A 15,599-nucleotide genomic window follows, 5' to 3' on the forward strand; every position below is an offset into this window, starting at 1 on the left:
ATGTACATAACTTAATAATAGTTAAGGATGGAAAAGACCAATTACAGTATGAACCACCTCATAACCATTTCCTATTGTACATTTGCTTGTATTTTGCCTAATTTAGTTGGAAAGTCCCAACCAATAGTACTTCAGCACTTGCCTTGAAAATTCAAGTTAAGAGTCTATTCTAGTAAATCTCATTGTCAGGATGCTTTACTTCATTCTGAAGGTACATTTTCTCTTCATCATATCCCATTATTCCTAGTTGTTTCCCATTGTAACCCTAAATAATCCCTCTCCTTCCACAGTGTTCACATCATTCAGTTATTTATATAGGGTTATGCATCACTTTCCCTCTTCCTCCACTTAGTCATTGCTCAACCAGCATATTTAGCATGTTTACTCTTTTGGGTTTGCATTGGTGGCAATAGGAGTTGGAGCTGGTTGTTAACTTGGGGAAAGGCCTAGCTTCATCTTATGTATTGTACAGCGCACCAAGCATATTACAAGGTCGTAATTACATAAACTGCAAATTAGGTAACTTTGATGGCATAACTTCTACTGCAGGGACTGGGGCTTAGAGACCCCAGAAATGGGCCTTTGAGGCTGGAAAGGAGATGTAGAAAGGGGCTGTGTCACTTTCCCCTCATGCCCTTGAGAAGGGTTGGAGGCTTGTCTCTGTTGGGGCGGGTGTGTGTGTCCAGAAGTGCTGCTGGCCGCTGCACCCCCGTTGTGAGGCGACACTAAACACTGGCCAATATTGGCCCCTAGGTCTGTGTCCCCGCCTCAGGGAAGGGCTGATCTCCGCCTTCCATTTTATTCTCCATCTCCCCCCCCCCCCCGCAGCTCTGTCACGTCTCTCGGGGACACCAGCCCCAGCCCAACCCGCTCCCGTGCGCGCTGCCTATGTGTGTGCGGGTGAGAGACTCAGCGAGAACGTGCGCGCGCGCGGCGGTTGGGCCGGGAAAGGGGGAGCCGCGCGCGTTCGCGCGCGCGCCCCCGCGCTGCTCCGTGACCCATTTCAGTGAACAAAGGATTTTGCTGGAATCTCTCAGCGCTATACCTAAAATGGCGCCCGGCGCGCTCATCTCGGGCACCATAGAGATGAGGCGGGGCGCGGCGGCTAGAGCGGCTCCGCTGGCACTTTTCTCTCGTTCTTTACACACGGCCTGGTTCGGCCTTACTGGTAGCGTGAGGAGGGCGCTGTGAGCACACTGTCATGGCGGGGGAGGGTGAGCCCGGCTCGGAGAAGGTAAGGGGGGGGCAGAGCAGAGCAGAGCAGAGCGGCGCCTTCTCCTCGTGGGTTGGGCTCGTCGGGAGCCGGCACCACCCCGGAGCAAGTGGGGGAGGGGCCTTGCCCACCCCGCTAGTGGCTGTGTCCCCCCTCGCCCCCCCTTCCTCAGCGCGAGGTGGCGGCTGCACTGGAGGGCCGAGCTCTTCTCCCTCCCCCCCCTCGCCGGGGCGGGTCCCTGGGGCCCCGGGGTGGGGCGTCGGCCCCCGGCGAGTGCCTGGTCCTTGCGGAGTGAGCGCAGAGACAGGCGGCGGCGCCCTGGGTGGGAGCCGCGTCCGCTCCGTCGCCGCCCCTGCCCTAGAGCCGGGACCCCCCACCATGCAGGGCTGCAGCTCGGGGAGCCCGGCCGGGTGTCACGGCGGGTCTGCCGGGGCAGGCGCCGGGAGCGACGCGCCTCGCCCAGCTCCCACTCACCGCGGGGCTGCCAAAGCTAATTTTAGATCCTCTGCCCTTGACAGGGGTCTTCTCAAGGTTGTCAAGTCAGTACGCGGGCTCGGGCCGGCCTTTCCCCGGTTGCAGCGATCGCCTCCTACCTAGGCTGTCAAAGTCCGTGATTTGGGTTTTCATAATTTTGCCCGATCATATGGCTAGGGGTTTTTAAGCATTTTTAAAAAGTTGTATCTATTTAAATGTTCACAATTGCAGGAAATTAGGGCAGGCCCAGATAATTATTTTATGATGATTGATGTTGCAATTCAAAAAGATAAAGCTTTGTAACTGTTAAAACACAAATTGTCAACATTGCATGGTAAAATAAACACAGTAAATATCCTCAAAAAGAAAAGGAGTACCTGAAATTAAACTGTAGTTCTCAAGCAGCACTTTTCATAATTTACTTAACTGTACATTTCAGTTATTATTGATGGATTTTTTATCAATTTTTATGTACAGTGAAATCAATGTTTACTGATGCATACCAATAAAATCTACTCTTTCTAAGCCTATTTCTTATGCATACAGTTTATATGTGAATATTCTAAAATAACCAATAATACTAAAAAGCAAAGAAGGTACATGCTGGTAAGTGTCATGTGCTCTCTTTGACCTGACTGTCTTCTCCCTTAGATCTGGGTGTGGCTCTTTGGGTGACTGGGATCCTTTGTATATTTAATATATGTCACAGTCTCTGCTGTATTAATTATCTTTTCTGTAGAACATACACTGGTGACATACGTTGTAAGGTAAAGAGTTCTTTGTACCAAGGCTCCAATGGAGCTGCCCTACCTTCAAGATGCTGATGAGGTACAGGGCATCCCAAGGAGCCCCTGGAATCTGCCAGGTTTGGGACAAGACCTGGAGGGATGGTAACCTATCCAAAGGATGGTGTGTGTCGGGGGAAGACATGAATGAAGATGGCCAGATCCCCTTCCCCACAGATGTTTCTATGGGATGTGATTTAGGGTTCTTCTAGATTCTGAAGACCCTGGTGATTGCCATGATGCAGTGTCAACCATTGAAAAGCAGATGGGAAAAACTCATGGGAATTTGAAGGAGCTTGAAGGTTTCCTGTGATTTTTTTTTTGTCTTCTTTTTTAATGGATGGCACCATTGTGTACACATATGCAGCATATTGTTTACCAAAAATATTTTTGTATTAAAATGCATTACATTTTTATTGAAGCTTCTTACATGCTCTTAAATTTTACTTCCAGTTAATTTTAATTGAATATAACTACTCTAGGACAAAGGTTCTAAATCTGTGGTATGCTGAAGTACTTCCTGCTGAAATACAGAGGTTGCTAGGTCATATGGTGCTGGCTTTCATTCTTCTTTCCAGCTGGTGAAGTGTACTAAAGATAGCTAAAAATACAGTAGATGCTTTCCTAATATCTCTTTTCTACTTAATCAGGTGATTTAATTGTCACAGGAATGTTATGCAATCACAGTCCGTACAATTCAGAGTGGAAGGGGAGATGGTCCATGAAACTTATTGTGTGGACCACAACTATGAAAAAAAATTGAGAATCCCTGTTCTCTGCTTTAGGACTAGTTTCAGACAATGATTACTTTAACCTGAGCTGCAGACATTGTTTAAGCAGGCAATTTATAGTTGCAGTGGACCCTGAAAACAGCTGGTCTTGTCAACCAAGGCCCTGATCTTGCTAGCTGCTCTGCAGTCAGGGGGACTCTGATAGTCACAGGCCGCCACTTGTGCAGAGCAGCTTGCAAAATTAGGGCCTAAGTGAACGTTCATTAAGAGGTGTCCTCACTTAAGAATAGTTGTTAAGGGGACCTTTTAGGTACAAGTCTTTTGAAAGTTTTTTCACTGCACTGTGGTAACTTCAGAAAGTTCGGCAACCAATTCAGCTATTCAGGTCTCCAGAAACACACATTTAACAACTTAAAATTACCTTTTCCTGTCCTCTTTCTGTTTTTAATTAATTATTTTAATTAACCAAAGAAATGGTGGTCTCACCTTTTCTGCTACAGTTTTGAAGACCAGTATTTTTCATGTTGATATTTTGAGAATTTTATAGGTTTTTCATTGTGTAAGGCTTTACTGTCTGTCATATACAGTGATAGGAAAAGTAACATCTTAAAAATGTTATTTCTTTCTTACCTTATTCTTTTTCCCCTTTTCATCTGTGTTGTAATCTGTGCCTTGTACTACTAGACAGTCTATTTCAGACTGTTTAAAAAATCTGTACACTAGAAAGTTAATCTATTAAATTAACATGCTTTCTCTTTACTTTAATTCTTTACTTCTCTTGCATCCCCTCCGAATCCCCATCAAGAAACAGTTTCACCAAATTATTCACAGCCTGTCTTTAATTGGTTTTTCGATGAGCAGACTTGAAAGGCGGGATTAATATCAACGGCGAGTGGCTCAACCATTTCAGGTTCGCAGATGATATAGTGCTGGTAGCTGAAAATACAGCCCAGCTTGAGAGAATGCTTAAAGAATTGAACGCAAAAAGTAGTCAATTCGGATTAAAAATGAACTGGTGGCAAAGAAAATACATGAAATCATATGTTCTGCCAAGAACCCAAATAACTCTTGGAGGAGAGCAGATCCAAGAGGTTGATAAACATGTTTATTTGGGCCAGGAAGTTAACATGTGCCACGATCAGAAAGGCAAACTGTCGTGCAGAAAAAAAACTGGATAGTGTGCATTCAGTGACATCAAGGACATCCTCCAAGGAAAGATCAGCAGAACAACTTGTGCGAATCTTTTTAACTCGACTGTGCTTCCAGCGATGTTATATGGCAGTGAAACATGGTCGCTGACAAAGATTGAAGAACATCAATTGTCTGTCACACAGAGGGCGATGGAGCAAACATTTTTGGGCATTTCACTCCGCAGTTACGTCCCCAACGATATAAGTAGGGAGCAGTCTGGAGTGCGGGACGTTTTTGTTGAAAGCAGGCTCAGCAAAATGCGGTGGGCGGGACATATGGCCCGATTCAGCAACAACAGCTATATGTACTGCAGCTATGTCCAAGTGGTATCCATGAGAGCAGAAATGGCCACGCAGTCAGCCTCCAAAGAGGTGGGGTGATTTCCTAACAAGGAGATATGGACAAGCATGGCGAAGGATGGCCAGAGCGAGAGAAGATTGGAAGATGTGTTGTGATCAGCTCAGTCTCAACTGATGAAGGACCGACCGTCTACGCAGTCTACGCTTTCTCTTTGCCAAGAGAAATATCTGTAAACAGACAAATTAGACAAATTCTTTACTTCTCTTACATACAGACCTATGTAAAGCAATAATTTTTGTATAAGAAGTTTGTGTATTTGAAAGGTTTTTACTTTTTCTGTAGCATGTCCTCATTACAGAAAATCTTGTAATGGAAATTGAATGTCTTGATCCTGTGACAAGGAGTGTGCTCCTGTGAGGTGCTGACCAGCTCCCTTTGACATCAGTGAATATTGAGGGTGCTCAATACCTTACATAATGAAGCCTTATAGGGACATTTCTGCTATCCTTACCAATACGGTTCTCTTAGTAGGCCTACTGATTTCAGTGGAACTGCTTGTGGAATAAGGTACTAAACATAACTAAGGATGACCTGAAAAATTAAATAATAAAGATTTTTCCACAGAGCATTTTGTCATGTAAACATTATGTATGGGCTTGTCTCTTTTCATATTTTTTTTTTTGGACAAACTGATCAGCTTCCGTAACATCCATACTTTCTGGTGTTATAGTTGGAGTTGTAAGCAAATTATTTCAGTATAACAGTAGTTGAAATACTATTTTGAAAGTATGCATCATGCAGCATATACATAGTGTGGATAAAGTCTTTGAAAACAACAGCAACTCAAATGATTTTTCCACATATGAGCTGTTGAAATTATTCCTGATGAGAATACATGAGTAAGGGCCAACTCCTTTTTATCTCAGTTGCATGAGTAGATTTGGTCCTAAATCAACTGACACTTAGGTATTTAAACTTTCTGCAAAAAATTTTGATAGTTGTGTACAAACTCTAATCTCATATGTAAGCCGGCTGTCTAATACTACTCGTAAGTGTTGCATAAGAACCTAAATTACGTCTCTCAAAAGTAATACAATAGCATAGCATCTTCTGTACCATCTTGTCACAGGATAGTTGGTTCCTGTGGAGGCCCAGCTCCCCTGGATCAGAGCAGGTGAGTCCAGTCCACCTAATTAAAGGGGGGCTTGAATACACCTGACCCTAAAAAGCTGCTAGTGGGCAGGAGGTAGAAGGGTGATTGATTGAGAGAGGGTGAAGCCACAGTGGAATGGAGCGAACTCCCATGGTAGGTCTCCTGGAGCAAAGAGCCAGATCCTCAGGGAGACAGCCCTGAGGCTGCTGCCCAAAAGAGGGGGCAGAACTGGGAAGCTGTGAGAGACCTGTGAGTGAGATAGAACTGAAAGTGAGGACTGAGTTAAGACTGTTTTTCTGTTAAGAAAACAAAACTCCTTGAAAGAGATGGGATGTGGCATTGTATATTTTGGAGCTGGAATGAAGCCCTGTTCAGTGATATATCTAAAGTGTTCAAGAACAGTATCATTCCAAATTAAAAAATAACTTAAAAAAAAATAAAAACGTAAAGATACTAAGTGACAACATAGCTATTGGTCATAACATATGTAAAACCTAAGGATTTAAAAGCAAGAGAATTAATAAAGACAGAAATGTACCTTCATAATGAACAAACACATTCTTTATCTGCAGGAAATGCAGATTTCATCACAACAATAGCACCCTTAACTCTGAGCCATGTGTTTTTGCGGCCTTTTATGCATATTTTTTCATCTTGATTTTGATATCTAAATAGATTTTTTTGGAAGAATACTATTAAGTAGGAAATACTATCAGTTAACTATATTCAGAGCAGAGGCTCTAGAAATGCTTGTAGAGGCTTTTATAAATCTGAAATAATCTATTGCAAATTGTTAGATGTTTTTCTTTTGGTAATGTTACTTCTAATTACTGTTGGAGAATAATGTAATAGAAAAGTGAATAGCTATCAGTTTTGGGTAAATTTTATGTATATGGACCAGCATTTGAGGCTAATCAATATTCAATAATGTTTATTGCTTTGATTTTTTCAAAGGGATCTAAGAGTAGTAGGCGCTCAATTCCCTTAGAAACCCTCAGCTACATATATAACACTTTTTCCCCCCAAAAGGATTGTGTTAATGATTACCGACAAGAACGATATTTATTTATTTATTTTTATTTTTGGTCAGAGTAAAGGTTGTTCTGTGGTTGGAATATGCATTTCTTTAAGAACGTATGTTTTAAAAACATAATTCTTTTTGGATTTTGTAAAAGACATACTATTGTTCTTTTGTGAATGTAAATGAAGGTATATAGCTTTTTACAATTTTAAATGGGATGGACTGGTCATCAGATTATTATGTTAAAGGATTGTGGTGTGAGTAGTGCTGCTGAAACAAATTGTCTCCTGCAGTGTCTGCGTGACAAAGATACACATGTTCTCTGTGTGATTTAGTCACATGTTCATGTGCAGCACAACGTAACTAAAAGCTGAATGATGGTAAAATATGCTTTAAAACATCTCGGTAAATTAAGTGTCAAAATCAGGGTTAGAACCTTGATCTGTTGACTAAGCATATAATGCTTAATATACTAGTTCTCAAAGCCCTCCTCACTAATTTTTCGAATTTCAATGCTTCAAGATAATGCCTCTGAAAAACATAGATCTTTTTAATCTGTACATCTCCAATCACTTTACAGAGTGGGTAAATATTCTCCTTATTTTGCAGCTGGCCAATTAAAGAAATATAAAGCAACTTGTTTGAGCCTGTATGGTCTGGTGGGTAGACATGAGTCAATTAATTTAGAAACTTAGAAATTGGGGTTCTGTTTCTAGCTCTATCACAAATACCTTATATAACCTTTAGCAAGTTACTTGAGGGCAGATTTTTTTAAAAGGTATTTAGGCACCTAAAGATGAAAATTAGACTTGGTGGGTTTGGAGGATGACAAGAATATTCTTCACCGTTTTTTTTGTTTTGTTTTGTTTTTTGCCATTTTTTTTCATGAAATAATCATTCTCTACCTTTTGAATTATACAAAACATTTTACTTTTCTTTTTCCTGAACGCTTCCTCTTGCGTTAGCCCATGTCCATAGTCTACCTATGTCTCAAATTTTGTGGGGTAATGTGACTCTCTTGGGCAGGTAGGATGCAGACATCTCAGAACTGAGCCATTTTAAGTCTTAATCTCGAAAAACACTTCCTCAGTTTGACCACCTTTTAGTTGTCATGGAGACAACCCTACTCAGAAAGAAACCGTGGTGCTGTGTGTGTGTACACACATGCACCCTTGCACGCACACAAACACTAAAGGGGGATCAAGTCAGCCTTGTGATAGAGTTGAGACTGACGCCTCTGCATGGAAATGTATCCTTTTTCTAGATTTTAAATTGAAGTGATGGAACTAGTTAGCAAATGTATAATCACTTTATTAGCCCCAGTCTGGTTTTCGAAGGCACTGATGATTGCTTATAATGAATGAATATTGGTAAAATTTTCAGAGTTTACTTCATATCACTGAATTACATAGTGGGCCAAATTCATCCCTGACATAATTCAGTAGCAGTCAGTGGACTAACAGGATAGATTTGGGATTAATTTAGCTCCGTCTACTTTCACAATCTCGTGTTTTGTATGATCAGTGCATTTGCACAAAAACAAATATAGCTGAAAATAATAAGTCTTATGGGGTATTTAAAATAAAACCAACAACAAATTAACTGTTTTGTGCTAACGACTGAATCTATAGGGGACCACTTTTTTTTGTTTTTTGTCTCAAAATCAGAAAGAGGGATGGAGAATGCAACTCTAATGTATTATTTATTTTTAAAAAAATTATCTGAATTAAGATAGTCATAATGTAACTATTTTTTTTTCTAGACCTTTAAGCTCCTAGGAATCCTTGATGTCCAAAATATTCCCTGTGCACGAGAGTCAATACTCTATGGGTCACTGGGTTCTCTAGTTGTGGGCCTTGGACATTTTTTAGCAACCAGTGAGTGTTTTTTATTGTTTTCCTGTAATTTCTTCAGCAAGAGAGATTAATTTTTCTGCTAGATTTTGTTCTGCTAGTTGAGAGAAATAAAAGTAGTTTGGATAATTGTTTTCATTATCTGTTTTTTGTTTGTTCTCTTTCAGGTAGAGTTAGAAGATCTTTTGACTTTGGAATGGGAGGCTTTGTTTTGACAACGTTAGGATGCTGGTATACAAGATGTTTCTTGAATTTTGACAGACCAGAGTTGCAAATTTGTACATATATTCCTGTGCTGTCCTCTGTTACCTTTCATACTCTTCTGGGAAGACCCTTCATGACTCTAGCCATGCCTCCTTCCTCTCCTTTAAATTCATTACCAAAACTTATTTTTGCAAGGATGTTCATAAACCTTAAGCTATTGGACTTCATATTTTTAATTAAAATTAAATTAAAAAAAGCATTCTGCTACATGTGGCTTAGTCTCCCAAGAGACCATGCAGTCCTCTTGTCCTTTCCTTTCTTCATGTCTCTGTTTCCTCCCACTTTCAGTTAAAATTTTAACTTAGGCCATAATCTTGTGAACACTTAAAGATGTGCTTATCTTTAGGTACATAAGGAGTCCCACTGAAATCAGTGAGGACTGTTCACATGTTTAAAACTATGCAGGTGTGCAAGTGTTTGCAGGATCAGGACCAAATCCAGATCTTTAAAAGTACAAAAGAATTATATGTTTAGGAACCAATTCTGTAGCTGCTTGCACATAATTCCTTGTGGAAAGTGGCTGTAGAACCATGCCTTAGAGAATTAGCAGCTGTGCTAATATTTACATAAATGCTTGTAAAATGTCCAGTTATGATGTGTAGAATTTACAGTTCATACATTTTAACTAGCTGAACAGTTGATTTTTTCAAATGTACTTTGTTTTTTTTCTTCCTTAAGGATATATTGCAGATACAATCATGCAAAACTAAGGATCCAGCAAAGAATTATTCAAGAAGGGATGAGAAACAAGATCTTATATGAAAGTAGTGTGTTTGATCCAGAAAGAAAACAAAACAGCAATCGAGGAAGCAATTCTTAGCTTATCACAGAGCAACCCAACGGTCAAATACAACCTGTGGCATCTTAAAATGGAAGTGCAAAGGTACGCTCTGCCTGTAAGTGTGGGATGAGAACAAAACTGATAACCCACTGCTGGACTCAAACTACTCAGTCTGTTAAAGAAGGCCCTAACAAATGTTAGGGTTGTGTATAGATTTAAAAATTGTGTACATTTATATACAAATCAGTTATGGCCTTCCAGTTTCTGGCCCATTGTGTTTGAAAATGATACGTTTAATTGCTGGGGATTAATAAGTGTTTCAGAATTGTTTAGAACAATGCTGCGTAGCTTTTCTAAAATGACTGGAGGTTTTGGCATTATTTTACAATGAAAGATTAACCTAGGCTTTTAATTTTAAAATAATTTTCCCATATCTAAACAAGATCTTTATAAATTATTTAAAATGAAATGAAGTTTATATCTCTATGCTGTTTCATGTTTAATGTGAAAAATTATTCCTAGTAATTACTATAATAAAAAATATTAATCTGGTTGACTGAAACAAAATGAATAATGTAAAGATCCCTCTTATCTCTGTGAAACATACAGAATAATGGGCAACTTTTACTAGTGATGTTGGCTTTAAGACTGTTAATAGACACTTTTAAATTGAGGATAAAGATGGGATGTTCTTTAAACTAAAAATGAAATAATTTACTAATAACTCTTCAAGAGGGCTATTTGCTACTCTTTTGTACCTTATGTTTGGGATACTTTATCTCATAAGTCCCAGTCTTCCTCTTAGAGCACTTCTTTGCCGTAGCCTGTACTATTTACAGTTTAATAACTGGGTAGAGAGGTACCTGCTTGCCTTGATTAATTACATAAACCACTGCTGGGTCAATAGTTTATTTTAAAATATGCACAATATATTGTAAAATTGGTGTTTTGAAACTGTACCCTCAATTTATCATTTCTGTATGTCATAAAAATGTAATAAATTTATTTTAAAAAAAACAACACTATGAATTGTTCTGTATTACAACCCCCTGGAGATGGTATTGCATCGTTTAGCAGTAGTGTATATTGTTGAAACTTCGCTCTAATTCAGGGTTTCTGTTTGTTTGTACGCTGTGCTTATCTATATTCTGCAATTAATGTCAGTGATGAGGGTGCTTTGTACCTCAGAGTCAAGCCCGGTATTGTTCTTTATAAAGTGCATTACCCCATAGACTGCTTTTGGTCCAAAGTAGTTTATCCTTTCTAGTGAGTAAAATACACCTTTTTTTCTTATTACCCTGTAGACTGAAAGGGGTTTGGATTTATTTGCACCTCAGGGCTATAATAACTTTATAAATCGCTTGATCCTGAGGGAAGTTTTACACAAAAACCTTCTGGATGTTAACCAGTGCACCATTTTTTTTAATGCATTCTAATTCAGGAAACGCCTTGTCTGTGCCAAAGCACTTTTTTTCTTTAAAATTATTACCTGTGATAGCATTGACAAGCTTACAGTGTCCCTTACTTAAAATTAAAAATTAAGTAAACAGATTACTCTCCCAACAGACCAAAAAATCCTATTTTTCCTTTCCATCCTTCTCTTCACTTCCTGTGTGGTTGAATTCTCCTGTTCTGATCTTGTATGGGAAAAATAACAGTAAAATGGATTTTATTCAGGAAGAGAGCTTTTTGTTTTAAGAGATTTTTGTATAAAGTACGAAATAATCTCTGCAGGACTCAAGTAACCTTTGCTTCCTTCCTTAAATCTTCCATTGACCGGAGAATCTGTACAAACTCATAAGTCAGCTGCCATACACAACTAATCCAGTTCAGAAAGGAAAGTATTTCCCCTGTAGTGGATTCCCTCCTGCCCCACCCCCCCCAGTTTCTGTCCAACCCAATTACCACATACAGTATGGCAACTGGGAGTGACACTGGGGAATTGACAGTAGTGAATAATGCTCAGCAAACTCCTATTTTAATACATGGCTGAGTTGTTCTTCCTCATCTGACACAATAAGAATTGTGATGGAATTACAGCCTAATTAAGGGCTGAGCATGTTTGCTGGCTGAAAGATCATAAATGAGTTAAGAAAAAGAAAACAATCACAGATTACAATTTACACCTTTCTTTGCAAAGAAATGTTTAACTCCTTCTCTACATGCACGTAAGGGCTATCAGGAATGAACACACTGTCCCATCTGGAAGGGAAACCAGCAAAAACTTCAGTAGTAAAAGTAAGCAAGTTAAGATTCAAATCAAGGAAACTTCAAGTGTAGATTGACATTCAGTTCTGTCTTATGCTATGTCAGTTTAGGGACGTTAGACCCCGATGCTACAATGTAGGGGTAAAGAGTATTACACAAGACTGGTGTGTCAGCTCACATGCCTGTGTAGTGCAGAATTGTATCTTTTTTGGACTTGCCTTGGGTAATTGGTAAACATTCAGACTAAGGTTACATATTGCTGCTGTTAGTACTGTATTTAGTTCCTTTTTATATTTGTTTTAATATAACTGACTTCTGTGGGGTTGGGATTTTGTAAAATTTTCCTCCACTAAACTGAAAATTATGTTTTACTAGAAGATTAACAGAAAATGGAGGGAAAAGGTTGAAAACATCAATAGTTTTTCACTATTTTTGCATATATATCTATATTCAAATTTTGGGAGGAAAGTGGTGTTAATATTCCCTGCTGCCCTTTCAGCAGTGGTGTCAGTTTTAAACTGCTCATTTTCCTCCCCCAGATTGCCAAGTAGCTTTTCAGCAGCTGGCCATGGCCCTACAGCCATGATTTTATTATTAGCTGTTGTAAAAACAAAAACTGCAAACTGTTCAATGATCTAAATTTACTCACCTGAGTCATCCCATTGAACTCAATGTGGCAACTCAAATGTACAAATCTTGGTCGGATCGACACCTTAGTTTTCATGATGGATTATTTATTTGAATTACAGTATTGCTTAATAACACTTATGCTTCAGAGTAGTAGCCGTGTTAGTCTGTATCAGCAAAAATAACAAGGAGTCCTTGTGGCACCTTAAAGACTAACATTTATTTGGGCATAAGCTTTTGTGGGTTAGAACCCACTTCATCAGATGCTTGGAGTGAAAATACAGGAGCAGGTATAAATACATGAAAGGATGGGAGTTGCTTTACCAAGTGTGAGGTCAGTCTAATGAGAAATCAATTAACAGCAGGATATCAAGGGAGGAAAAATAACTTTTGAAGTGGTAAGAGAGTGACCCATTACAGACAGTTGATAAGGTGTGAGTAACAGTAGGGAGAAATTAGTATTGGGGAAATTAAGTTTAGGTTTTGTAATGACCCAACCAGTCTGTTATGCTGGTTGCCTTGTAGAATTTACAACCTAGATGAGATAAAGGGTGGGGGGACCAGATGTCACATACAAGCCAATAGATCATCATTGTTCAGAGTGGTTGGTTATTTTTTTTTGTTTTTATTTTTTAAAGGGGGGTTTTGCTGGGAGGGAGTTAGCTAAATGAAGTCGGAAAAGGAAGAGGGGACATACTGAAGAGGGAAGTAAGTGGAAAAACAGGAGGAGGGAGTGAAGAAAGGAAAGGAGCATGAGTTAAGTTGCAGTGAAAAGGGGGATGGTTTGGAACAGGCAGAAGAGGGGGAAGAATATTCAGAGTGAAAACTGTAGAAAGCAGAAAGCACTCTGACATCATCTGTGTCTCAAAGTGCCTGCTGCAGCTGTTTCTGTGTCAACAATAGAAAATAAACTGAAAGTGATTGGTCACAATGTACTGCTGCTGAAAGGGCTGCTGGGCTGAGGGACAGGAAGAGAGAGGCTGGAGGTTATGGAACCTATGCCAAAATACTTAGGAAGAGTTCTTTGTAAGTTCCCTATTATAGCCTAATAGGAACTATTTATCACCATGGCAATTGATTAACTTTATTTTTCCAAAAAATACATTTAAAATTAATGAGCCACGCTCTTAACAGCTAGCACTAGTTACACACACATGGTGTGTGCACTAGCAGCCTACTAATCCAGACCCTATTGTGCCTTATCCATTTAAGACTATGGAGCTAGGGGTCTCTATAATGAGAGCTAGCACAGCTATCTTTGTACAAGCTGGGGAACCTATTAGTCTCTAAGGTTCCACAAGTACTCCTTCTAGCTCTACACGTAGCTGTAGGTTTTGTGTTGTACATGAGATCTGTTTCAAATGTCAATTCTGGCTGTATTAAAGCTATGACAGTTGTCATTCTAGAAAATCATTGGTTTCAGTGTCATGTTTGTGTATGGGCTACCACATTCATATCAAGTGTGAAGATTTTAGCTTAAGTGCCTTCTACATCAAACATGAGGGCTTACTCAGTCCTGTCACCTTTACAGCTTTGAATCAAGTGTGCAACTAGTTAGTGACATAGATGATTTTTTAAAAGACATTTACCTCTATACACAAGCTAGTTATATTTGGTTAATATGATTGCTAACCCTGTTTTTTTTTTTTAATTGCCAGGGGCCTAAACTGATTGTCTTCCTGTAACTAGCCTGTAACACTTTTGCTATGTGAATAGGAGCCACTAGCTGTAACTCTGCAGCTCATTTGATCAGTCCTCCTTCCCTAGAGCTCTCTGGAACATCCTATTTACTGTACAGAGAGTTCCCATAGGACATGTACATGGTAACATGGGGCAATGCTCTAATTCCCACTGAGGCAATACAGGATAGCTGCCTGGATTTTGCCAGAACACACAAACACAGGCACCATGAACATGAACTGACACATGTCACCACCAAATCCTGCTACAGTAGAATCTTCAGCAGATGTCACAAATAGCCTGCTACCTCCCCCAATTACCCACAAGTAGCGGGATTCTTTTAGAGGAGGCTGCTCACAGGTCAATCTGTCTTTAATTAGAGTATATTTATGGCTCCCTGAAGCAGCAGGGATATATAAGTAAAGATCATCTCCCTGTAGATCAGTATAGAAAGGCTGGTCTTACTGTTAAGGCATTTGACTAGGATGCCAGAGATCAGAGTTTAATTCCTGGCTCTGGCACAGACTGTATGACTGTAGGCTTGTGCATCTGTGAAATGGAAATACTGATACATGTAATCAGATAGGGAAGTAGTAAGTGTGAGATGCACAAATGCTATTGTGATGCAGGGGAAGATCACCACTGTACAATCATCAACCCCCATGGAGACAATGGTTGCCATCATACCACCCAAGGCAACCAAATACCATGTCACGAAAAGACTCAGGTACAGCAGAGGACCCCCTAGCCTTTCCCCTCCACAGTAATGCACAACACTCCTATAACACATCAGCAAAATTTGTCAGAAGTGTTGGGAATCCATATTAGATCCAGTCCAGAGAGCATGATTTTTGAACGCCACCTTGTACCATTCCACCAGATGTGGTCTGCCATGACATTTTGTACAAATGGGTCTAGAGGCTCATCACCCATGGCTACACCCTAGCCACCCACCCTTCCCCATCCCTCTTCAGGGACTCTTCTCACAAGAGCCTATTACAAACAGAAGGGGTCTTAATGCTTTATTTAGGAACCACAGAGGAGGTTCCATCAGAGTTCAGGGGAAGAGGTTTCTACTCCCAGTATTTCCTGATTTTAAAGAAGAAAGGGGTCTTCATCCTATCCTAGATCTGAACAAATTCAACAACTATATACACCATCTAAGGTTCAGGATAATACTGTCTTCATTATTCCATCTCTCCAAGCTCAAGACTGGTTCATGGCTCTCAAGCTGTGTATTTCCATATAGCTATCCATCCAAAACCCCAGGAAATAGCAAAGATTCACAGTGTCCCAATCTTTACCAGCAGAGGGTTCT

The 15,599-nt window shown here is 39.9% G+C and overlaps 1 protein-coding gene across 3 annotated transcripts; it reads left to right on the top strand.

Annotated features, from left to right (window-relative positions):
- Positions 1 to 873: 873 nt before the first annotated feature.
- On the top strand, positions 874 to 10,786 carry COX20 (cytochrome c oxidase assembly factor COX20). 3 transcript variants are annotated; one of them, XM_075126969.1, is made up of 5 exons: positions 1,002 to 1,234; positions 5,824 to 5,868; positions 8,631 to 8,745; positions 8,889 to 8,952; positions 9,664 to 10,786. In XM_075126969.1, exons 1-5 carry the CDS (start codon positions 1,202 to 1,204, stop codon positions 9,803 to 9,805), a joined length of 399 nt encoding a protein of 132 aa, XP_074983070.1. In that variant the 5' UTR covers positions 1,002 to 1,201; the 3' UTR covers positions 9,806 to 10,786. The 3 variants fall into 3 exon arrangements, with proteins under 3 accessions (XP_074983072.1, XP_074983070.1, XP_074983071.1); XM_075126971.1 differs by lacking the exons at positions 1,002 to 1,234; positions 5,824 to 5,868 and adding an exon at positions 874 to 900; XM_075126970.1 differs by lacking the exon at positions 5,824 to 5,868 and having other exon boundaries at positions 1,010 to 1,234.
- The last annotated feature ends 4,813 nt before the right edge of the window (positions 10,787 to 15,599 follow it).

This window comes from Caretta caretta, chromosome 3 (genome assembly GCF_965140235.1).
Source record: "Caretta caretta isolate rCarCar2 chromosome 3, rCarCar1.hap1, whole genome shotgun sequence".
Taxonomy (NCBI): domain Eukaryota; kingdom Metazoa; phylum Chordata; order Testudines; family Cheloniidae; genus Caretta; species Caretta caretta.